The sequence below is a fragment of the Lepisma saccharinum genome, chromosome 2 (genome assembly GCF_977018435.1).
Source record: "Lepisma saccharinum chromosome 2, izLepSacc3.1, whole genome shotgun sequence".
Classification (NCBI taxonomy): Eukaryota; Metazoa; Arthropoda; class Insecta; order Zygentoma; family Lepismatidae; genus Lepisma; species Lepisma saccharinum.
Genome location: NC_139230.1, coordinates 34,470,233 through 34,496,792, shown reverse-complemented (window position 1 = coordinate 34,496,792; position 26,560 = coordinate 34,470,233). Strand labels below are relative to the sequence as shown.

Sequence of the window (26,560 nt, the reverse complement as noted above, 5' to 3'; positions counted from 1 at the left end):
CGTAGTAGGTGAATTTCAGCGGTGTTTGAAGGCGTGTTTCTCGAGAACCGAAACAAATATCGCCGAGATATTTTGCACATCTCATGTTTGTGTCATTATCTGTAAAATGAATGGATTTAAAACGTTTTTCATGTCAAAGTGGAAATGTCCATTTATAGCTTTTTAAATTTTGTATACATATAAACGAATTCAAATTTGAACTTTTGCTTTGTATTGATTATTCCTGTTTCTTATTTAAATAGTGGTATTCGTATAATTTCTTTATTATTCTCAAGCTTTTATAGTTTGTTACTTGTTTATGTTTTGTTTCTTCTGTCCTTTAGTTTTCTCCTCTGTTCAAAATTTGTAATATGTATATGTATGTAATTTTTTTGTATTTGTATAACTTTTTGTATTCGTATTTATCTAAGGTTTTGTGTAATAATTACTATGTGTTTGTATCATGTATTACATATTTATGTAAATTATATTGTATATAGCAAATTGTAATGCCTATTGTAATTGGATCATTCGCTCTGTTATAGGCGACTGGTTAATAAATAAATAAATAAATTTAAATGGGAGAACAATTGCCCATCAAAAGCGTGGGGACACAACAGAGGTGCTGCCACCTACAATAGTTTTTATTCCAGAAATGCAAATGCAATCACTTCAAGCGAGAAATAGTGCGTATACATTGATATTTCCAAAGTGTCGGGAAATTTCGAACATTTCTCGTACCGAATGTCGAGATTTTTCTACACATGGGCAATTCCACTCGACAAGGATAGACAAGGATACACAAAATGATTCTTGCAATTAATCCTCTACCGCACATAACTCGCAGTCATTAAAATACAGACCGCATAATTTTCGTAAATTTGTATTAAAATAGGTTATGTATATATAATGCTGTACCAGTATATAGATTAAAGCACAATCTCTCACCACAAAATTAATATATTACCTGTTGCTTGCAAACGATAGATTTATTTGTAGTTTGCCTTCGGCGTCAAGGGACAAATTGAAACATATCAAAAATACGACACGTGGATTTCACTAAAACAACAACTGTAAGTGAAGCACTCTTTTAACACTAAAATTTATAACTTATGTACTGGTTATAAAAAGAAACCATTTATTTGGGAAGGAGGTAGGTAACAACACGCGTAGAGTAACCTGGAATGAACGGCAGCGAAGCCATCCAATCCATCAAATATTGGGGAGGATATTAGGAACTGTAATTTTCATCTATTCGTTGAAATGTTACCATACCTGTCTATTCACTCGCTGAAAGAAGTGGGACGCGACTTAAATGTCACCAGAAGAGCGATTCATGAAATTCTTGCAGTCTGTTATGTGTAGTCTACAACTGTAGTGGCTTCTTGTAGGACCTTCTGGAACAGTGAGACTGCAAAAATGTAGTATATGTATGTTTATTCTTTCTATGTTTATCGCATTTCTGGGAGCATTTTTTTATCTTAATATTGTATAGTGCGGCCCAAGTTCCGATTGTTTAATTACGAATTTATCATGGTGCACAGGCATTTTTTATGTGGTTCGATTTCTAATTATGTCTGTTAACACATACTTCAAAGTTTTAGTGATGACTTACTGCACATTTTCTGGAGAACGACCCCCCCTCAATATACTCTATATGCTACCAGCAATTCGTTGGCTAGAGTCTAGTTTACGTCCTTCTTGCCCACTCCTTCTTGCGCACTCCTTCTTGCCCGTTTACAAAACTGTGCTAGCAGACAGCCGGCGCTCCAGCATCTCTTAGGGTAAGTAAGTTTTTCTTTTTACACTTTCTGTCACTAACCATTCACGGGAACGAGGTATGCCTATGAGGTTAGGTTCCATTAGCACTCATTTCACCCCTAAATATGTGCTTCATCATCGAAAAATGTCCTCAGTACGTTCAATCACGCATATCCGGACAACATCGGTTTTTCTCGATTTTCTCCTCCAGGAAATTTTTCCTCGCCTTCGGATTTAGTTTGTTGAATTCCTTATACAATAACCTTCCCAACGATATATGACATGTATTCCTTATGAAAAGGACGTAAACTAGACTCTTACCAATTTGTTTAATGTCGTCTTCGATGCGTACTCCTGCTGCTATCCACTTCACATGCATGAGGTGCAAAGGGGTATTTCATCGCTAAATGCTTTCATTGTTAGGTTAGTCCTAGGTTTGAATCCCAGCCTGGGTATGGGTTTTCTTTGTGAGTGTCCCTTCATCAATTTCATCATGTCAGCACTCATTCTCGTTCTCATCTTTGTAATTAGCCAAAAGTGGTAGTAAAAGCGAGCTAAAATAAATCAATACAATACAAGGTAGGTGAGTCAGGTTTAAGACTATTATCATTAAAATAATGCCCATCAATGCTTTAAACACCTGATCACCTAATATCTGGTCTCTCACGAAACTTCCTTCAAGCCACAAAAATTGTGTCAGAGTTGACCGGAAACCAAGAACGCCTGCTCGCACAAGCCACAATTCACATCATATTCAATCTTACAGTGAAAATGATAACCTAAACGTATCAGATATTAGTGTTAATTAGTCTTAAAGAAAAGATGCCATAAAAAATCTTGGTACTAGTTTACTATCCTTCGGACAGATTTCTTCATTTCTACAGAAGAAACTACTTACTGTAATAAGTTCCTGTAGTATTTATTGTCTAACGTCTGGAAGGTGTTTTGTGTGATGTGGGAATGTTTCATAGCAGAAATTCAACCATTGACGCATAGCCCCACAAACCATTTCCGGTAAGGTTAGGTAGGGTCACAATAGGTTACAATAGTTAAAAATTGGTTTCGAAAAAAATATGCATAGCCCCACACACCATTCTCGCATAGCCCCACGAACCATTGACACATAGCCCCACAAACCATTTGCGGATACGTACGTTCTTCAGTTACAAAAACACTTATTTTTAAAAAAAAAAGTTATCAAAAAAACGTGAATACACGTTAAAAAATTATCCGCGAAGCAGATAGGTAAGTACAAATGTCAAAAATTGACGAAACGCAGAAGATATAGGTGTCCGAAGGATAGTAAACATTTACCATTAAACTTACATACATAAATTACATTTGTTAACTGTGTTTTCTGTCTATATATTATATTACATTGATCTGTGCAATTAATCAATAATGTTATCTCAACTATTGTATAATGAACACAATAACTGGGTAATATACCTGTTATATATATTAGTCATATACAAAGCTATACATTTTCTAACAACTTACGTACAGTGTGCTGACCACACATCAAGCCCTAACTGGTCTCCCACATGTGCTAAGGCATGTGGAAGTGAGTACAGTGTACAGTGTACAGTACATGTACAGTGTAAGTTGAATACACATTGTGTTTCCTAGAAATGACTGCCATGAGTTGATTAACAATTAATATTTGCATCTGAATATGTATTTTGAATATTTTAAAGCAAGACTTTTTAGTATAAGGAGCGATCAAATGAAAAGGTGTGGATTTTTGCATATTTGCATGTTTTTTCCATGGGGAAAATTCATATGCTCTCAATGGATTCATTCATTTTGCTTGATTGGCAAAGTTTTATAGTGCATATATGCATCTTCAGTTTTTTTTTTTGTCCTTTGTGTCAAGATTAACCTAAATCGACCTAGTTGGGTTAAGGACATTTAGTAACACGAAACTACAGTTGTTAGAAAGATAAAGAAAACCACCCTCCCACCAATTATCCACATAAAAGAGAAATGAGTCGTAGTTCCAGGCGCCAGTGAGAATTATTTGTTGGGTATCTCTTCATATGCTATCTTCGTAAATCTGTATGCACTCGTGAATGATTGTTACTTGTTTGAGGAAGGGATAAAGGGTGCATTTCCCTTCTGGTTGCAACTGCTCATCCCTTGTGGGGGAAGGGATGCCACATATATGTGCTTATGCTTCCAAAGAATTTATTGGAACCTCCCCTCCCGACTTGGAAATATTAAAAATATTGCAGTGTGTGATATTTTCCATCCAGTGTAAGAACAAATCAAATGTACACAAAAGAATGTGACTTGCGAGTTTCGGAGTTGATTTCACACTTGGGAGTCCAGAAGGGGGGACAGGGGGCACAACCACCTATGGAAAATGGATATTACCATAAACTTAAATAGCCGGACCCTGTGGCCGAATGGTTAGCACATATCGCTGCGACACCAAGGGTCCCAGGTTCGAATCCCACTCGGGCTTGGTTGTTTGTGAATGTCCATTCATCAATTTCATCACTCATCCCAATCTTCACAAATTAGCCAAGAGGCATGAAACACGAACATGGGCGTCCGGAAGGGGGGGCAAGGGGGGGGGGGGGGGGGGCGTGCCCCCCCTGGAAAATGAAAGTCAACCAAAAATTATGTATTTCACACATATAATTTCATTTTAGCCACAATAATATGTGTTAATTATTGCATGAACACCATAAATTCAAATTTAAGCAATGTTTTTTTAGGGAACAACACTATTTTTGGAGAAAATGTGCCTTGTTTGCCCCCCCCCCCTGGAAAAAAATATCTTCCTTGCCCCTCCCTGGAAAAAATCCTGCAGACGTCTATGAACACGAAGTAAAATAAACTAATTCAATCATAAACTTATATATTAGACACATATATTTCATTTCACAGTAATTTATTTTAATTATTGGAAGGATGATGCAGGAATATGATAGCTTCAATCTGAATAAGTATTTTTTGAGGGGGTACCACTATTATGGAGGGAAATATGTCTCGTTTGGCCCCCCCTGGAAAAAATCCTGCGGACGCACATAATACCATAATGCTGACGTTGGCTAATTTTTAGATAATGTACATGAAATAACCCCCTCTTCAGTATAGAAGCTTAGGAAAATGGCACTTCTTTTGTCAAATATCTTTTATATCCACTCCATACTTGTTGTGGACGGACAATAGTAAAAACTTGTAATACCGAAAGACAGCGGGGGCAAGGGGGGCACCCCCACATTTTTCTAACCAAGAGAAAGTAATCTGTCCTTGCCCCTCCTAGTTTTGTCGCCCAATTAATTTAACAAAAAATAATAGACGACGATGTGGTTACTACTGATGCCACAGTTATTTAATGTCAAGTCTAGTCTGAGCATATACTTATTAAATTTAATATCTTTATTTAGAATAATTTCTTGTGGTTCACATGGAAATTTACATACACTATTATTGTCACACATATCAACTTCTCGCTTTCCACCTTACATGCCATAAGGACTAAGCAGAGTGTTTTCAAATTTCAAGGTGCTAGTTCATTATTTGAATTCCTGGCGATTTTTTTTTGGCGGGGGGGGGGGGGATCAGAATACAACCATTCACCCTCAACGGCATCCTAAATCAAAGTTGAAAAAATAGCAGTCTTTTTGGTGTGAATTATTTGATTATTACCTCTTTTTGTCCATGTATACCCTATATATACATGAATACTCCTCTAGGAAATTGGGCTTGGGCCTATATTTCAAGGCTTTGTAAATTCTTCAATAGTGTATCTAACAATAATTTTTTGACTGCGTAAGACCAATTGTGTGTATATAGCCTATATGTCCAACTTTGTTAATTTCTTTTACAAATTTTGCATAGAATGGAGGGTGTTTAACTTTAATATCTAGTGAATGATGATTCTGTTATTTGAAGCAAAAGCCTAAATTAAGCCACAGCAACCAGTCATAATTTTCTGCTTTGTAAACAGTCTTCATCTGTAAAAATACGAATGACAGAAATGCAATATTTTTTCACTATCCATATTGAGCAATTATATTAGCTAACTATGCTGGAAATATGGGGAATTGCTTCAAATCCTTGAATTATGTGGGCAGTGACATGCCACTAGAAAATGCGAGGTTATTGGTGCAGTCATAAAGCATATATAGATTGTAATACAAAATTTTGAGGATACCTTTTTAAAATTTTTTGGGTTCCAAAACTAGGAGGGCAAGGTGCAAAAACTGGGGAGCTAAGACAGTTTTCTCTCCCTCGTAGATAAGGTTTAGCATAGTGCGGGGGGTAAAAGTTTCAAAAAGTGGGGGGGGGGCAACTGACCCCCTAATCACCGCCACTGTTTATAGTGCATATTTTGCCTGTTTTTAATGCATATTTTGGTCTTTTTTAGTGCATGTAAATCTGCCCCCTAATCATGAATAATGTGATACAAGGGTTCCATGTAGCCAAATGGTTAGTGCTCATTCAATTGGGGAGCTTGAAAAGAAAAAGTAGTGGGCTCTGGTCTCGAAAGCCAGAACACAGCAGTTGTTTTGCAGGCCTTGGCCCTCAGGGCCATTGTGATACAGAATTTAGTTTTATTATGTGATATATCTGTGGCAGGGCAGCAGTGCATGCATGCAATGTCAACAGCTGGGCAGCGTGTATGTACTCATCAGTTATTGAGAGTACAAGAGATTCAAACCTGTGATCTCTAGACAACTGGGCCAGCTTCCACACTTAGTTGAATAAGCCAATGAAATTTTGTCTATTAGCAATCGTGCAAACTTTTATTGATCTACCTGCTGTTTCTGACTAGTCTATTTTACAAGCTGGTATAGATTTTGAGATCTGCAACTCAGAACTAACTTATTCTCACACAACTATCTCATGTACGAGGGGGTACCCGAAAAAAAACGCTGAGCTGGGCGGAGCTTCCATAGTACGAATTTTTCTCGCTAGGCAAGCGTCGAGCAACTCGTGAGTTCAGTGCACCCAGTGGCTTCGCCGGGGAAGGTTGTCTCTGGTCACGGTGATTTTTTCGTAAAAGCAGTTTCACTCGCACCTCGTTTTTTGTGATGGCCAATGTAAGAGAACAGCATGCAGCTGTGAAATTTTGTTTCCTGCTCGGGAAAAATGCTGCAGAAACGGTTGTGATGTTGAACACAGTTTAGAAGGACAGCGCTATGGTGAAAACTCAAGTGTACGAGTGGTTTTCTCACTTCAAGAAAGGTGACATGTCGATTGATGACAAACCCCGTTCTGGACGTCCGTCAACTTCCAGAACTGACGATAACGTCGATAAAATTCATGAACTTGTACTCGAAGACCGATGACGGACCATTGAAAAGCTGGGGAAGTTATCTGGACTATCTTGGAGCTTGGTTTAGCGAATTTTAACGGAAGATTTGGGAATGAGAAGGGTCACTGCGAAATTTGTGCCTCGGAATCTGAATGACCAGCAAAAAGAGTGACGAGTGGAAACATGACTTACTTTGAAAGAATAGCTCCGAAGCCCAAGTTTTTGTAAAAAAAACAGCTCTCTTGCCCCAAGCCCCTTACTCACCTGACCTCGCTCCGTGCGACTTTTTAGGGACATGAAGGGGAAGTTGACGACTTAGAAGAGGTGATGAAAAAAACGAGGAAGGAGTTGTCAGCCATCACAACAGATGAGTTTAAAAAATGTTTCCAAGACAGGAATCACAGATTGGACAAATGTATTAAGTGTCATGGAGAGTACTTTGAAGGTGATAGGTTGTTTTGTAAAAAAAAAAAAAAAAAAAAAAAAAGAGCTCTTAAATAAAAAATTCCGGTTTCTTTTGGGTACACCCTCGTATTGTAAATGTGAAGTGTCATTGTTAGGAAGATTTTCCAAACAATTTCTCATTCCTGAGATTTAGTTCCAGAATTGGCCACAGCCACTGCACATCATTCTGTACATGTAGTACATCCTCCCAACATTTGCCTGAATGCTTTCTGAACACCCTCTTTATTTTCTTAAGACTTTAACATTTGTTTTATCTTACAGAGTATCAAGATGAGTACCCAACGAGGAAATGCAAGTAGGACAAGGGCACAGAAACATCGAAATGAAACAGTATATAAGAATGATTTGTATGACACCAGCAAAAGGACACAATTTCTTAACAGCCTTGAAATTGCGGAAACTTGTCAAAGATGTACGGATGTAATAGAATGGAAAGTTAAATACAAGAAATACAAACAATTGAAAGCTCCAACAAAGTGTATTAAATGTGAACAGAAAACAGTGAAAAGAGCATATCACACCATTTGCCAAGATTGTGCAGCAAAGTTAGGAATTTGCACAAAATGTGGAATGAGTAAAGAAATTGTGGTCAAGTCAAAACCAACAGCACAAGAACAGGCAAAGATGAAAAGTCAAGTAGAACAGCTAATTAAACATCTGCCAGTTAGAAAACAGAGAACTATCTTCAGGTACCTTGCAAAGAATAAAAAAGGTAAGTGCTATATGGATATGGTTAATGTAATTATTTTTAATGGGTAAACAGTGAGACATTTTCTTTGAGGATTTTATTCACACATGTAACATATCATTCTTACATATGGGTCATTCCACGTCAGATCGACCAGAGCCTCCAGGTCATGGTTTTTTTGATTTTGATGAAATTTGGCATGAAGGTTCAATCATGTCTGGAAGGCTTGTATTCCAAATATTAGGTTCCTCCGAGAAATAGTTAGAGTTATAGCCTATGGAAGAAGGTGCAGAAAATGTGATCCAAATCTTGGAAAAGAGTCTCAGAGCTAACTTCATGACTCAATAACTTTGGAACTATTGATCACAGCCTAGTGATATTCACACACCAAACAAACCTCTCACCAAGGAACACGTGTATTGCATCAAAATACCCTCAGTCTGTTTTTGTTAGCAAACAAAATACCCCAAGATATGCCTAAAAAAGCGTTATGCGTCAAAAAATGTATATTTTGTGTGCCTGCTGTTACAACTGTAATCCAACCAGGAAGGTGGCATTAATTTTTCTAGCAACCCTGATGTGAGCTCACTATGCACACATTATGTCGTCTCCATTATCACCCAATCCATATTATATGTGGTTGAATATGCAAGAAATTGAAAAATCACCGGGAAATGGTGGATTTTGCAAATGGTGTAGCACAAAAAGGACAAGAGATATCCAAGCCAAGTTACATACACTACATAACTAGACCTTCCTCTGTGTGTCAAAATTTCAACTTGTTATTGCATGGCACTACTGCAAAGTAAAGGTAGACCCTTAAACGCCCAGCGCGTTTTCAGTGGGAAGTTTAAAATTGCGCAAGGTTTTAAATGAAGATTTATATCTCCGTAACTACGAATGCTGGAGTTACAAATTATACCTTGTTTCTTTCAGTACAGTCTCAGCTACACACCTATTGTTGAAATAATCCAATTTGTACTAACCGAATAGAAGAAGAAGACAAAAGTTAATAATCTTATTTTTTTCATAACAAAATTTCAATTTTGTCAGGCCCCCACGTAGGCAACGCCATGTTGAACCTTGTTATTGTTTTGGTTTATTTAGTTTGCTTTTCTGCCACTTTTGGATAATTGCGAAGATGAGGATGAGTGATTTTAAGATAGAATTGATGAAAGGAAACTCACAAAGAACACCCATGCTCAGGCTGGGATTCAAACCCAAGACTCTTGGTGTCATGGCATGTTGCCACCAAAGAGACCGATACTGTTATTATATTCATATGCTACTTTGGTTCTAAGTATTAGTCGAAATTAGGGTTTATACAAATATGATGTTAATTTTACGAAAATCAATGAGAATTCTACAAAAAATGAATAATTAATCTCTCGCGGAACTTTTTAAATTTAACATGGTAAGAAATTATACACCATGGAACCTTGATTTTAAGTTTTTCAAGGGATCAAGGTTTAAAAAAAAAATTTAAAAAAACTTAAATGTAAAGTGTGGGAAATTTTATAACATGTTGCTTTATTGCATTCGTGAAGATTGGATGTATAAATCAGGAAAATGTAAAATTGGGGTTCCACTATATTATTTTAGAGAATATATAATCTTTTTGCTCCTAATTTATATATATATATTATTTGCAGATGGCAATGCCAAAGAAAATTCCAATATCGGAACAATACAAGAACTTGGTCCAATATCTGTGGAGGAACTTGAGGAAATTGAGAAGCTTGTGAAGAACATCGCAAAATTAAAAACTGATGATGATGATTTGGATGATTTTACAGATGATTTTGATGAGTTTAGCATTGATGATAGTGATTAATTAATCTTGTGTGTTTGAAAATTATTGTACATAGATTGTAGTTCCAGGGTGGCTACTCACCGGGAATTCCTTGAATTCTGGGAATTACGCGTGAATTCTACTTGAATTTTTCTCCGTAGACATGAAAAATTACAACTTGTATTAATCCAAATCCTATTCAAATTATACATGTATTTATAAATGCCCTGAGGCAAGTTTTTCAAAGTTGAGCTTTCATTTTTATCTAGGAAGGCAACGAAAGCTGTGTGAAAAATAAAAGAATTATCTCAAGCCATTTACTTTGTTACTGTCCTTTCCAGAACAATCTGACAGATGAAAGATTCTTGCAAGATATCTTGAGGTTGATTAGGTAAATTTGAGTTTGACAATTAACAATTTTTTGTAGATTAGTATATCTCATAACATCTGTGACTTGTGTTTGTTGATGTATTTCGAGTCTGATTATGTGAAATTGTAAACAATGGCGCAACCACAGGGAGGCAGGGGGCAATTACCGCCCACAACTTCACATTTCGTAAAAGTATTTGCTCACTTCGCTCATAGTTCCTGCTTTTCTTAGTCTTACCAAGTTCATAACCATAGCTAGGGGGCAGCTGGATGCCAAACGTACTCAATGAAAAAAAGTTGTAAAAAAAAAAAGAAACTTTGAAAACATACACAATTTAGTGTTCACGTTGCTCCATGTTCCTTATATGTGAAACATATATTGTGTATGGAAGTTATACATGTTAATATAAAAAAATATTATATTTGGAATTCATTTATCAAGCATTTCCTGTCTTAAAAATAATTAGTTTGTGTGCTTGTTTTCCATTATTAATGTGAAATTGAATGTGTTGAAAAAATAATTCAAATGGTTTGTTCGAACACAAATGCTTTAGCACCAACTTCTCCCCCCTTTTTTCATAATTTATGAGGACAATAAAGTCTTTGATACTACTACTAATAACAATAATAATGTTGGTCCCGGGTACGAATCCCAGCTTGGGCATGGATGTTTGTGAGTGTCCATTCATCACTTTCATCATATCACTCATCCCCATCTTCGCAAATTAGCCAAAACTGGCACAGCACAAGAAGCGAAGTAAAATATAGCAAATCAATAATAATGTTATAATAATATTATTATTAACACTATTAGTAGTAGTAGTATAAGTACGTTTATCCTGATACTTGCCCCCCCCCCCCAAACAAAAATTCGTGGTTGCGCCTCTGTAAATAGAAACTCGGCACCTTAAATTAAATATTTTAATTATATTAAGTATACCATTTAATTGAATTAGAATTTTTGGATATTGGGATCACATAGACCCTTTATATTATTAAGATATTTCTGTGTGGATGTTGAGAGGCAGTAATACGGTTGAAATAAGGTTGAAATAAAGAAAACATTTGCTTGAATTTTTGGAAAGTTCACCTTGAAAAGAGGGAATTATACTTGAATTTTATCATGGCCCTAGAGTAGCCACCCTGAGTTCATATTTGCATGAATGAAATGAGAATTTGTTGTTGGATGTACTATTTTTACTTTCTTTATGAAAGTTAAGGTTTGTGAAGTAAGTTATACAACATTCTGTGATCATGCCTCCTGGATAAATTTATACATTTTGCATCTTATGCAAATAATAGAGTAATACTATGATTTCAAAAGTGTCGTGCAATGAATTTGAGACACACAGTGTGTGTTATGTAACCCTCTAAAGACAGTTATTAGGAGAGCAACTCTGTTTCTGCTCTGGTAATTGTATATATACAATATATAGCCAAAAGTCACCGGACACCCAGTGCTGTTCATTCCATTGATTGATTTGGGCCTTCTTTCGCTATTATTACAGCATTTACTCTTTGGGGCAGGCTTTCCACTAAGTTCTGGTATATTGCTGGTGGAATTTTTCCCCATTATTCTTGTAGCCTCGTGAATAGTTCATGGGTGTTTTTCAATCAAGTTGGTCTGGCACGCAACCGATGCTCCAGTTCATCCAAAAGATGTTCTATGGGGTTTCAGTCAGAGCTTTGAGCAGGCCAGCTAAGCACATCCACCTGATTGTTCCCAAAGCACAATGCAATGGACCCTGCTTTATGGACAGAGGCATTATCATGCTGATAGAGAAAAGGGGCCCATTCCAAACTGTTGACACAGTGTGGGCAGCACGCTGTTCTCTAAAATGTCCTCATAAACACCACTGTTCATGTTGCCATTGACCAAAACTAATGGCCTGAACTCAAATCAGGAAAAACATCCCCAGACCATGACACTACCACCACGTTCACTTGGGTGTCCGGTGACTTTTGGCTATATAGTGTATGTATATAATCCACAATAAAAATATATAAATGTATAGTTGTTTCTGATCACAGAAGGTGTGTGACTGACTTATGTGCTTGCTTTCAGCCTGGTGAAGTTGTCCATAGAAATATATAACTATGAAATATGCTAACTGTATTACAGCAAGGTTTTAAAAAAGCTGCTGAAGGAAGACCGTAGGTACTAGCGTACCCTCCTGTTCAGATAAATTGATAAGGCAACTTCTGGCCATCAGCACTTTGTTGAGAAGCTCTAAAAACCATTACTTTTCAGTGCTTTCTAATGCAGACATTTTCATGTTTGCACAACCCTTGTAACTAAGGCTTATTGAAATCAGTTGGGGAAGAATGTGATAAGCGACAACATTCAAGCAGTTGTTTGATTACCTCAAATGTACTGCTAACCCTTGGGGTTGGGAGGGCCTCCCCGATGGCGCAGTGGTAGCGTCGTCGCCTTGTAATCAAGGGATACCAGGTTCGATACCCGGAGGAGGTACATAGTGGTTCGGATCCCACTTTAAACTGTAGGTTCAGTCCCGATTAGCCTATCTGTGCATAAAGTGGACTTAAAACACCAAATCAAACCAAAAACCCTTGGGGTTGGGGTGAATGTCCCTCTCCCTCCCTGCTTCCATGGAGCCACTGAAGAAAAGAATACCAATTTATCTGAACAAGAGTGTGTGTATCACTTAATTATATATTTTAATATCATGCAATGTTCATTTTGTAGAAAGGTACAAAAGGCAAATAAAATATTTAAATGTGTTTACCAATAGAAGTATTTGTCAGAATGGTACCACAGGAAGGGATCATATTTGTAATAGTTGCTCTTTTTATTTGTGGAAGTTGTTTAGACTTAAGTCTTTGGATGCCTCCAGGAACACTCAACATTGTCGTCTATTCACACCTAATATGTGCATTTAACTTTGATTGGTTGATTTGGTGTTTTAAGTCCACTTTATGTACAGTAAGGCTAATCAGGACTGGACACACAGTTTAAAGTGTGATTCAAACCACTATGTGCCTCCACTGGGTATCACACCCAGGACCCCTTGACTACATGCCGACGTCGCTACCACTGCACCCTCGGGGAAGTTTGCATTTACCTTCGAATTTCATCAGAAGCATTTCTCTGTACAGTAAACCTCCAACTGTTGCCACCTTTCAAAATGGAGGCTAATTGCTGTTACCTCTTTGACATCTAGATAACAAGTGCCTCCAAAAGTCTTGCAACTCGAACTTACTCCAACTTTTGAGCACTTCAGAAAGTGCCGAGCATTAATAAAATCAAAATTTGCTGAATCACCTGATTATACCAAATGAAAATATATGTAAAACACAAGCCAATAAAGTTTCTTTTTTTCATTATTTTATGTTACTTTTAGCTTAAAGCTAATCATACAATGAAGATGAATAATAAAAAGTGATAAACGAATACTCACTAAAGAACGTCCATGCTAGAAACCTGGAACTTGAAGTAGCAAAATCATGAATCATGCCAAGGTAGCTAATCAAGGATAAAGTAACACAAGTCAAGAATATATGTACATATTCAATTTATTATTTTAAAAAAAACTGCATTAAATTTAACAAACATAATATTTCTATTTGCTTCTAATATAATGTCTTGTGGTTCATTCATTCTCATTCACCTTGCATTTAAACAAGACCAAAATGCCCATGTGGAATGATAAACAATTACAGTTTTACATTAGGAATAAATGCAATTAACAATGCTTGTTTTCTAATTTACTCATCCATGGGAAACAAGGTAAATCGATTTCTTTTCCTTTTTTTCAAAAATTAGATTTTTTCATCAATATACCGGGTGATCCGTTTGAGATGTCAGAAAATAAACCTTTATACTCAAGAGGTTAACGTACATATCTGTGAGCAGTTTGTTGTAACATAAGCACAAAGGATGTAAGTTTCAAGTGATTGGAGGTTTACAGACCTCAGCTGCGTGGCAGTAGCATGCATGAAATACTCGAAAATTTCGCATACCATACAACATACTGTGTGCGCTGTTGTGACGTGATCACCACATTTGTTACCATGCACAGTAGTGCTGCCATGTGGCTGAAGTCTGTAAACCTAAACTCATTTGAAACTTACATCCTTTGTGCTTATATTACAACAAGCTGCTCGGAGATACGTGCATTAACCTCTTGTGTATAAAGGTTTGCTTTTCTGACATCTCAAACGGATCACCCGGTATATTTGTATTCTCTGTGATGTGGCAATAAAATGCTGATTCCTTCTAAGTGTGTGTGTGAAAATCAGCTTTCTTTTTTCTTTGCGAATTCAAAAGATTGTAAATTATTTGGTAAAATCACTTAGGAGGCAGTATCTAATTGTGCAATTTTAAACTTATCTGTCTTCACTACCTTCCCTGGGATGAGTGAATTGGAGTCACAAACTTCCATTATTTCTTAAATTGATAATTCAATTGTGAATAAACTTCATATCCTGCATGGAAAGGAGATGGGTTGTTAAAATTATCTCCGATATTGCAAAAGAAATGCATTTTTATATATATATATATAACTAGGACCTATGGATAGTTATAGGAAAGGTAAGAAAATGTGCTACTGTGATGATGTTTCTTTCTTATACCAGTATATATATTATGCACATCTTGTGGTGTATATATATATATTTCACATAAATCTGATTATACAATATAAAGTTTTTATTGAACTGAATACTATGGCTAAGGAAGACTTATTTGAATAAACTCTTTGATCTCAAATGAAGAGTCTGCTTGGAAATGCCAACCTTAGTGACCTGTACAGCCTTGTCTCTATGTGAGGTTATTATCTCATGTTATAGGCACATTATCATGAGTGCACAATTTTTTTTATTCAAAAGTAAACTTATTTAATTGCAAAAACAAAACAAAGCAATTAATTACACATGACAAGTAGGTCTTTGCAACTTAAAAAATATTTTTCTTTCCTACACGATACACCATTGGCTTCTATAGGCATTGAACACAAGTATGTAATTTGTTCTGTGTGCATATTTGAACCAACGAGTTTAGGTTTCTTCACTGGATGATGCTGCCGTTTCTGTCACATATAGTTATTTGCATGTAGAAGTCTAGGTAGTCTTACAGTGGTATTAAATGGAGTTTTCGTGGAATATGATTATTTTCCTTGAAACATTTCTATAAATGTGGAAATTGCTATGATATTTGGTACAGTTGTTGAAATATAATAAAAGACCTTTTAATGAATAATACAGGAAAAAATTATATTCCTTGTAACCCTTAATATTGCTGCAAGAATTAATATTTTGTATGGATTATACAAATTGGTTCATTATTATTTCTACTTTTGTTATTTATCATCACTTTTGGCTAATCACAATGTTGAGGATCAGTGATGGTGAACACTCATGTCTAGGGTGACCAGACACATATTCAAAAAAGAGGACACCACAAAAAAATTGCAACACATTTGCCAATATTACTCTTAATCCTAGCTAACCCAAAAGGGGAGGGGCTGTCAGAGCCACCACCTCTTCATAAAGACATAAATGTAATGTACAAAGAGAGATACCTAGGGATCGAAATGGACCGGAGCTGACCGGAATGGTGTTCCGGTTTCATAAATATCTGGAACCTTCCTGTTCTGTCTCGTTACTGTCGTAATCGGAGATAAAAATAACAGACAGCAGCATGATAACGAAAGTAAAGTATTTTGTTTTGTGCAAATTTCCATTTTGAACCCTAGGCTGTGTCGGACAGAAATTTTTTGGTCTGGACAGGATCGGCATGGGAAATGTTTTTAAATACCTGCATTCGGGACTGAAAAAATTCGCAATTTCACGATGGAAAATATTCAAAATTTCCTGACACTGCGGAAATCTCAATTTCTACATGGCATTTTCCATTGGTTTTTTTTTTTTTTTTTTTTTTCTGAAATAAATAATACATTCCAAGAAGTTTCAGACACTTTCAATGCAGAAAACATCAAGAATTTATCACTTTTTAAAATGTCCATTTGGAATCCTGACTGTTAGGGATTGTTTAACCTATTTCCAAAACTGAATTAATATTTTATGTAGTTTAGGTTGGGACAAGAAATATAATTTTATTGACGTGAACATTTCTGGCACTCTTTCATCAACAGGGGAAAGTGACTGACTTACACCCTGCCTCATATTTGTTTCTCCCATCCTTAAAACCTTAGTATTGCATATGTATGACTCGTAACGGAAATGCAGAGACTGTATAACAGCTTTTGATGTGAAATAACAAACAATGATCCTTATGCATGGATACATTATCTGTGCAGCACATGCCGATGCAGTATACTCTTTCCAAAAAAAGGAGGACATTACGGATTTCTAAAAAATCTGCCCACCTAAAAAGGAGGACATGTCCAGATAAAGAGGACATCTGGTCACCCTACCCATGCCCAGACTGAAACTTGAACCCAGGAACTTTGGTGAGGAGATTGAAAGTCAACCACGTAACTTGCTCTGTCACAGAGCCGGCGATCTGAACTTCTATGTGCCTCCACCAGGTATCAAACCAGGAATCCCTTGATTGCAAGGTGAAGATGTTACCACTACATCAATGGGGAGGCCCTACATTGATGATGATGGTATGCTGAATGATTTGATGTCCTAGATATTTACTGCAGTTAAATTTGGTGCATAGCAAGGATACATAAAAGAGAAACTACACACTGTATCCTAGAACTATGGAAGCCAATGACACATATTAACAGCACATCATGAAAAAATAGATAGGTGGGAATTTATTTCCTTACAACTTACAACTAATAAACAACTAATAAAATAGTAACTTGTGTTTTCATGCCATCAGACAGGAGGAACAAATAACTTACTTAAATAGGTATAATGATATGATAAAAATTCAGAAGACTAAACAATCTCCTATGTCACAATTCATTCTTCATTGGCATTTCTGTTATATTATTTATTTCACTGCTTGAAGATTCATTCTCATTACTATCTTCTATTGTACTTTCATCTGAAATGCAGGAAAAGAATTCATGAGATGGTGCTCACTTCTAGAGATTTAAAATGAAGAACTTATCTTCTAAACAATACATCTATTTAATACTTAATCTTTATCTGTTAATATATTTCCATAATCATACTTATAGGGGCTATCCACAAGTAAACAAAAACATATCGAACAGCACAATCGATTGTTGGCTGCAGTGGCTCAGTCGGTAACGCGTCTGACTACCATGCTCAAGGTCCCGGGTTCGATCCCCGGCCGGTTCAAATCCGGGAACTTTTCTAACGATGGAAGCGGCCTCGGCGCCCACCCAGCGTTGAATAACATGGGTACCTGGGGGAAACCCTGGGGGGTAAAGGCGGTCAGGGGCGTGATGCTGATCACATCACCCCCACTCACGACCGGATCAAGAAAGTGTGGGGCGTTACCTCCACACCCCCTATACGCCTTCATGGCGTGGTGCTAAGCACAGGGGAGCACTTTACCTTTTCACTTTACAATCGATTGTGGAACTGTAGCACAGCAACTTCCAGTTCACGGCGGCCAGGTAATTCAAGCACGTCCTTGCGGCCTTTCTTCTCGTTTTGTATATCGGATGAAATGGATCATATAAAAGCACTTGACGACGAGGAGAATAAGAGATATCTGGGCAAAGTAGAGGCCTTTCCATATCCATTGGATGAGCAACTAGGAAGTAATACAGCATTATTCCAGGATGAGATCCATTTGCTGACCGTTGTTGCATTTGGCGATATTTCTAGCCTACATATTTAATAGAAAGTAATTTTTCCTACACAGCGAGAGCACTTAAAGCATGTAAATCTTTGGATTTATGTTTTAAGTGAAAAAGTGCGAGATGTAAGGACATATAATAAGCAGAAAAATTAGTTTTTTTTCTTCTTTCTTCGGTCAGGGCGAGCCAGAGGGATGTGGTAATCACACTTGCTGGTTTCGTTCCCGTTTGAACGCAGAAATACAAAATGCTCATTGTTATTTTAAGTCAATTTTCTGCTATTTGTGTTAAACATAACGATGAAGATGAATAATAAACTGGAAAAATTAATGATGGGACAAACACAATAACACACCATTGCCTGACCAGTGTTCAAACCTAGGACCTCTTCTCTATCAATGTTGAAGAGATTTCCATTACAAAAGATGAAAATTAATAATAATACTCGCACTTAGTTTTCTAGTTACACAAAAAAATATTTCCTCTGGTTATACAAAAAGTTATTTCCTCTGGCTTGGTTACACATATTTTTTTTTCTGGTTACACAAAAATTTTATAGTTTGTGTGTTCAAGAACGTAGCGTGTACCTGACTGACTCTGACCGAGCATCTTTTGAAAGGAAAAGTAAAATTTTTGCTCATATCACGAACACAGAGAAAATCGAGATTTGAATTATTTATCTTCTACCTTTAATGAAGTGCAAGAGGTGCGGGACGCAAAATTTTTGGTTGGGAAGGAAACATGATGGGGTATTTTTCAAGTCCTGATGTTCAAAATGGGAAAAATAATGTTATTTCCCCGACTAAATTGTGAGCTTATAGGGATGCAAAATATTCAAAATTACCCGATACACGAAATGTTAATTATACACACAATTTCACCCTCGGGTGATTATGAAAAACTAAATATGCTGACCAAGGCAATAATTTATTTTATTAAAAACAAACTAAATGTAACGTTTCAACCTATTTGATGAAGACCTTGCTAGAAGGTTGAAACGTTACGTTTAGTTTATGTTTTTAATAAAATAAATTACTGCCTTGGTCAGCATATTTAGTTTTTCATAATCATGGAAACAAGGCTTAATGGTGTTACCTCAGGTGATGATTTATTTTGCATTGCTGGAATAAAAACTGGTAATTTCAATAAATTTCGGACATTTAGTACAATAAAATATGTAGGGAATAAAATACTTTTAAAGTCTATTATTTTTTACAAAGCCTGGATCAGAACGGAATTTCTTTCAGGTCCCGACTTTTTGGGTTCCTGCACATCTGTTGTCATGTCATTACTGCGGAGACTACTACTGCTAATGGGCTTCCAATTTTCACGCCTGAGATTGAATGCAATAATTTTGGCACCCTAAATCTCGAGGAAATGGATGAAGAGAGATCCATGAAAGATTATTTAGCCCTGATCGTGGTTTACATCCTCCTTGTACACACCCATTCGTTCCTTTCATAAATGACACAATCTTAGCTTCCTTTAGTGGCATGTTGTGCTACAAGTATGGCGTCCGCGCGAATACACTTCCTTCCGGTGGATAGCCCCTATAGCTTTGTACCACTGGCTGTATATTATTGAGATTCTAGTAAAAAGTCTTATTTTTTTTTTCTTTCCTGCAGAATTTTTTCAATCTCTTGCCATTCCTCTGCATTCCCCCTTTTTGTGTGTGTATGTAATTTTTGGTGCAAGCACAGGGAAGAAATTACAAATAGAAGAACATAATTGTGAGATCAAGATACCTGTTCAGCCAGATAAAGCTTTGGATTCTACAACAAAGATCAGATTGTTTTTCTTTCTGCACTACAGATTTGATAAAGTAATTCTTGAAGCTTTCCTAGCAGTGAATGATCAGATATAGCAGATATACAAAGCTATTTACCAAATCTGATGAAGTTTTCTCAGGATATCAACCAGCTGATTTCCGGATAGGCTTCCAAGCTTTCACATGAAGATGAGTGAGGCGTTAGCTCTTGAAAGCCGATCTGGAAATCACCTGGCTGATATCCCAAGAAAATTTCATCAGATTTGGTAAATAGCTTTGTATATCTAGGAACCAAGTGAGCCAAAACCATCCAGAAATAAGCTAACAGATTATTTGCACAACAGCAACAGAAAAAAAAATGTCCAGGTGTGAAGACATTCTGAAATCTGTGTTGTGGATAACAAATCTTTGACTTTGGGTAAAACAACTAAAATACAAAAATATTCAAATGAGTGGAGTCAATCTAAATGTTTTTTTTTTTTCTTTTTCAATATGCAACTGACCTAGTGCAGGGCCTGATGTAAATGTCCATTCCCCCTTATGGCCTGCTCTGCAAACAAGCAATCTTGCAATTTAAAGAGAATATTTGGGTGGACCGAGGGAAACTTGAGTGTGGCTGAGAAGATATAATTAGACTTTTTATTATTATTTACATGGTGACAGACCATGCCCAAAAATTGGAATTACAATCCAAGGATGCTCATGATATGGGGGAAGGGGGGGGGGAGTTAAAGCGAAACACAGATGGCTAGTGAAATTGAACAGTTATAAATTTCAGAGCTAGTGGATGTTAAGAGAGATGTGATGGTAAATTTTTATGAGGGTGAAGATCCATAAAGGATTGTAGTACCAAAGAAGAAATGATAACATGACACACATTTGAGAGTATATATATTTTTTTAAAAAAAGGTAAACTGCTCCCCTGTGCTTTGCACCACGCCATGAAGGTGTATAGGGGGTGTGGAGTTAGGGCCCCACACTTTCTTGATCACAGCCGAAGATGGGGGTGATGTGATCAGCACCATGCCCCTAGCTGCCTTTACCCCTCCGAGTTTCTTCCAGGTACCCACTTTATATGACGCTGGTTGAGCACCAGAGCCACTTGAACAGGTGGAAAAAAATCCCAGTTCTCCCCCAACGGGGATCGAACCTGGGTCTCTTGCATGGTAGTCAGACACCCTAACGACTGAGCTACCGCGGCTATTAATATATTTAAATCTAACCAAAAATCAAAACTTCAGACGTTTTCACGATATGCTCCGTGAATAACTGATCAACGATTAGAAGCAAGGTAAATCAACATATGAACAATGAAAAATACTGTGAGTTGCCAGAAATTATTTTTATCTTACTTTCAACTTCGACTTCAATTACTTTATTATGTATCTAATTCACTGCTAAAATTGTTCCATTGTATATGATATTATTCCTATTGTATTTTATTATACTTTCTAGTGTAATGTCTTTGTAATCTTGAATTTTAATTTTAATTTTAATTGTTCTATTGTATGGAATTATATTCCTTTTGTATTTTTTTGTAGTTTCTTGTTCAATTTCTTTGTAATATTTAATTTTATTTTGATTTTAATCTGTACTATTTGGGTTAGGTGTAGACCAGCAACAGCTGAACCTTGCCCAGCAATAAAGTCAATTCAATTCAAAGTCTATAATCCTTCATCAGCAACAACATGAATGGGAGTGCAAAAACTTCCAGCCTTTTTTATAAATGAGAACTCTACAAGTAGACTATCTTACAATTACACTGCTTTTCATAATGCAACTAAAAATTTCAAATTTGTACATAATGTGGGAGCTGCCATGTAACCAAATGGTTAGCATTCTCACCTTTGGTATGGGTGGTCCCAGGTTCAATCCCCATTGGAAGCACTCCGTGTTGCTGTTTGATTTGGTTTACTTACTTCATTTTTGTGCCACCTTTAGCTAAACACAAAGATAAGAATGAGTGGTGATATGATGAAATTGATGAAGGGACACTCAAATAACACCCATGCCCAGGGTGGGATTTGAACCCAGGACCGTTGGCACCATAGCATGCTGTACTAACCACTCTGCCATGGAGGCTGGTCCATTTTGCTGTTGACCCAGCACTGCAAGGACAATTGGGGAACTACCTGAATGAAATAGTATCACTCTCTGGTCATGAGTCACAATGCACCAACATGTCACCCAAGGTAAAACTCCTTAGTAGGCTATGGGCCTCAAAGGGGCTGTTGGGTAACTTTCAATTTCATAACTAACCAGTAACTGACTCGAGTTCATAGTTTTACAGTCCCTTAAAAGCAATGGCATAATGAACACTTCTCAGAGTACAATTTTAAGTGGATTATTTTTAGCTATTGGATACAGGTCTTTTGCTATTCAATTGGCTTCATGATCCTGTGTAGTGACTTGCGCAAGTCTGGTTATAGTGGCCTTGCACAACTGCCAACAATTAAATTATGTATGAACCCCAAAATCTTAAAGATTGTGTTTGCCAAGCAAGACCAGGTAAGGGGTCATATTTCTAAAAATGTAAATGCAGTGACACATTTAAAACTTTTCAATTATGCCATATGCACAAAGTCATCAGTTCAAAATGTACTGTATTTAAAGAAGGAAGACAATTATTTCCTTGAATAGCCTGTCAAACTTGAGCCAAACAAAAAAAATATGCACTAATTGCTCAATCTTGAATGTGGCAAGAAAATGGTTAAATGCAGAATTCCAGAATTTGCATATATCAAATGAACATGGAAAATCAATGTTAGTGACAATTTTCAAAAATGGTTAGAAATGATAATGTGGTACTTGTAATGACTTATTTACAGCTAGCTCAGAATATTCATTATGAAGATGGACTATATTAGGTCATACATTTTGGAATTCTGAAATTTAACCCGAGATTCATTCTTACAATTGTAAATATAGTATGCATACATGTGCATATATTTTATGCATCTGCTACCATTTCGACTTCCAGTGTGTTCCCAGCTTAGATTATATTCTTCCAAGACTGTATTTTTGAATGTTGCCCATATTTTCACTACCCCCTCTCCCACACAGCAATTGTTTTACATGATCTCATTTGATTGTTAACCACAGCATGGCATCAAAAACACAATTCAAATCCCTCCAAAAGTATAATTTTTTGGGGACTGACCACATAACCAAGGTCATTAATTGTGGCAAAATTGTTCTATCTCAATACAAGAGACCCCTAGTGCTTATTCTCATTAATTTTTTCTTTACATTTTTATTTTTATCTACCAGTGGTTTCGACCGAGGGTGCAAATGTTATTCTTGTACAAAGATCTACCTTGTTAAAGCAAAGATCAAAGCCTACTAAAAAATGTATAGCCCCTCCCCCTTTCGAAAGTCCTTGGTATGCCACTGTATATAGAGCTTAGTAGAGCTTTGTTTTTAAGCCCACTTTATTCACAGGAAGGCTAATCGGGACTGGGGACTTGCAGTTTAAAGTGGGATCCGAACAACTTGTACCTCAACCTTGCATCAAACCCGGGACCCCTTAATTACAAGGATGTGACGTTACCACTATGCTATCCATCAAAGAAAGAAAAATGAAAACTGTCCCACAACCTGTCAAGACATGTGCTGTTCCATTTGGAGCAAAGAAAAGTAGGAGAAAGTGCTCTTCCACTTTATGATAGGGGAGGAAGTGTGATAATTTAAATTGACATTCTTAACATTTAATTTTTTTTTTCTCTCAAAAATGGGACATGGCCCCCAAGTTTTCTCATTTCCATGTGTTAGTACATATATTCAGCTACAAGATGGCATACTTAGTTTATTTCTTGCTTCATGCTGTTTTGAGATAAGTCTAATTCTAAAGTTGCAGATTTCGGAATTTTTGAGTATTCAAAGGGTTATATCTGCTAACAGCATCAATATCCAAGTAATGTGCTATATCAGGTAGCTTGTCCTAATAGTGAGCTTCAATGACCAGTTAACAAATCTTTGAAGTACTGTTGCTTAACCAAGATATTAAGGGCCGAAAACAGGCAAACACGGCATTTTGGACACTCTTTGTTGCCGCATAACAATGGAAAGCAACAATGTCCCATCAAAACAATTGAATGTATATAAACAAACAGTCTTATATTTATTTATTTATTGAGAAAATTCCATTAACAGTATATCAAAACAAAAGTTTGGGATGATGATGATTTCCAAACATACAGCACTCCGATCTTACTCATGTTTCACTTGTTATGAAAAATGGGCGGTCTGACCTTCAACTTTGACATTTTCTACAGGGGAGGGAAACATTTTTCAAGGTCTCAAAATTGCACAATATTAATTTCTCATAGCCTACTTCAACATATAAAAAAATCAAGCCAATCAAAAAATAAAACTATCCAAATATCCCTTTTTTGTTTGAATTTCAAAATAATGGCTCTTAAGGTTAATTAGTTTTATTATGACTGATAAACGCATGAGAAATGCTGTTTAAAGTGCAAGAACAGCTTAGTTCAGTAGTAACATATGTAACCTAATAAGAGATAAAATATAATTTACCTAAAATTTAGGACTGTTTTTATTACATGAAATAACCTACTTCACTGCAACAAATAATCAGATTTTTAGCAGTTTGTTCATCAGGGACCAAAACATGGTCAAAAATGAGCAAGTATGAAAACTAAAGGATCTTGAAAAACAGAAGATGGCATTTCTCAAATTTCATATTTGGTGCCTTACTAGTACAAAGGTTTGACCCCTGAGAATTAACTCTTTTTTTTTCATTAAGAATGCTTTGAAAAAGTGTTTTTGTAACCAAAACAAAAGTGCATTTTTAGACTAAATCATGTTATTTAAGGATTAGATTTAGAGAAATTAATAAAATGACATGAATTATACTACAAAATATGATTATTAGGAAGATTCTTGTTTCAGATGCATAGGTTTGGTAACTTCAGAGATGATAATGATTGTACTGTACTACAAATGCAAAATTTTATCACACCATGATGAAAAATGGTTGTCATTCCTAAACCAGATGTGCTTTTTAAAAATGTTACTGCATTAGTTTTGCATTATAGACAGGGGCATACAGATGGGCTGATTTCTCCTACTATACCTACCTGGTCACTGAGCCAAGTTTCTCTCACCTAGTGGGTCAGCAAGTAAGACCCATGTGCCTGGATTTTGATGCTCCAAGCTTCGAAAGTCCATGGGTATCTGCATGCCTTGAAAGCTTCTACAGACAGCTTACTGACAGTGAACTTTCATTCTGGCTATACACAGTCTACAAGTCCATGTGTCATGCAGTCACTATTGCCAACTTTTAGTGTCTAAAAACATGCACTGCTTGAAGGTGTACTTGAGTCTAGGAAGCATTTATTCTATTAAGAAATGCTCCATTATATTTAATCAATTGGAAATGTTGATACATGAATTCTAATATTAGATTTCTTCCATGGTAGAAATCTTTTCTATTACAAACCAAGTTACACAAAAAGTGCTGTTGCCTCAGTAGTCGAGCATGCTGAGTGCTTGACTTGCGATCTTGCCATCAATTCCAAATTTGAGTCCTGGTATCATTTCAATTAGCCAAATGGGGAAGAAAAGTGATGCTACATGAAAAGATTTTATGAAAAGAAGTTCATATGCTTTGTCACACTATTCCTGACTTGCTTTTTTGTAAATTTCATTTTGAAGCGAGTTTTATCCCAAATTTAGGTGCATTTTTGACATCACTTTACACTGATTGGTTTATTTAATTAGATTATTTTGCATCGCTTTTCTGCCTTTTTTGGCTAATTGCAACAATGAGGATGAGTGATGAAATTGATGAAGGGGCACTTACAAAGAACACCCATGCCCAGGCCAGGATTCAAACCTGGGTCCCCTGGCAACTCCAGCATGGAGTCGGTGACATGTTACACTGAACATTAGAGCATAGGGTGTAAGTAAAAGAGGTTATTGAGTATTCTCATATACCGGGTGGGGCAAATAAAAGTGGCCCGGAGAACAAAGTTCCATGGTACAAAGAAATACAGCAGAGGAAAGGAAATACAGTACTAACCTGACTATAGCAAATAGATGGCTGATTTGGATATGAAATCCAGGACCTCATGATGTCCACACAAGCTCTCTATATCCTGAGCAAATTGTGTCGTCTCTTATGGATTTTGGAATACGAAATTGATGAAGGGACCCTCACAAAAAACACCCATGTCAGGATTTGAACCTGGGAACTTCGGTGGTGAGATCAGAAGTCTTTTACCAAGCCAGTTTGCAATGTACTAAATGTTACTTTAATTGATTAAGTCAAATAAAAATTTGTAGAGTGAAATAACACAAAATTAAATTTATAAATTAACTTAAATCATGCTTAATTTTTCTTATGAAATTGTTTCTTCCCTTCCTGCAAAATTCTCTTGGCATCTTTCTGTTTACGAGTTGATAGTTTAGTTTGTTAGTTTAGGAGTACTATAAGTAACTTACTTTTAAATTGTTATGTAAAACTGACAAATAAATCACACACGAATCAGTGGAATTCACGCATTTCTTTTTACTCGGGCAGTTTGTAGAGTACTGTGAAATTGTAGGCCTCTGCTACTGAATGTCAATATCCCAATGAAAAAGACAATAGCTATTTACCTTTTTTTCCATTTCTTGCAGAAAGAGTACTGAACACTACTGCATAATGTTGATAATAGTACCAACTTTGGGGAAATGTGACATAATGGAATTCTTTTGTCCCTGTCATTGGACTCAGTATGTGAAAATCAATAAT

General features: G+C 36.4%; 2 protein-coding genes across 4 annotated transcripts in view; one reads left to right on the top strand and one right to left on the bottom strand.

Moving 5' to 3' along the window:
• Positions 1 to 1,027: 1,027 nt before the first annotated feature.
• On the top strand, positions 1,028 to 13,068 carry LOC145983993 (uncharacterized protein C9orf85 homolog). 3 transcript variants are annotated; one of them, XM_083117258.1, is made up of 3 exons: positions 1,028 to 1,052; positions 7,739 to 8,189; positions 9,818 to 13,068. In XM_083117258.1, the coding sequence occupies exons 2-3, from the start codon at positions 7,748 to 7,750 to the stop codon at positions 9,997 to 9,999; spliced, it is 624 nt and encodes a 207-aa protein (XP_082973384.1). In that variant the 5' UTR covers positions 1,028 to 1,052; positions 7,739 to 7,747; the 3' UTR covers positions 10,000 to 13,068. The 3 variants fall into 3 exon arrangements, with proteins under 3 accessions (XP_082973384.1, XP_082973383.1, XP_082973385.1); XM_083117257.1 differs by lacking the exon at positions 1,028 to 1,052 and adding an exon at positions 1,168 to 1,409; XM_083117259.1 differs by lacking the exon at positions 1,028 to 1,052 and adding an exon at positions 1,525 to 1,763.
• Positions 13,069 to 13,865: 797 nt separating this feature from the next.
• Creld (Cysteine rich with EGF like domains) overlaps positions 13,866 to 26,560 on the bottom strand; it is a 134,575-nt gene continuing 121,880 nt past the window's right edge. Inside the window, exon 8 of the mRNA XM_083117256.1 lies at positions 13,866 to 17,308. Coding sequence (XP_082973382.1) covers positions 17,217 to 17,308 — 92 coding nt within the window. The 3' untranslated portion in view covers positions 13,866 to 17,216. The remainder of the gene's footprint in view (positions 17,309 to 26,560) is intronic.

Excerpts from the sequence above, each read along its gene's own strand:
- LOC145983993 (XM_083117258.1), top strand. The coding sequence starts at position 7,748 with ATGAGTACCCAACGAGGAAATGCAAGTAGGACAAGGGCACAGAAACAT. Across the intron at positions 8,190-9,817 it reads CCTTGCAAAGAATAAAAAAG|ATGGCAATGCCAAAGAAAAT; the intron begins GTAAGTGCTATA and ends TATTATTTGCAG.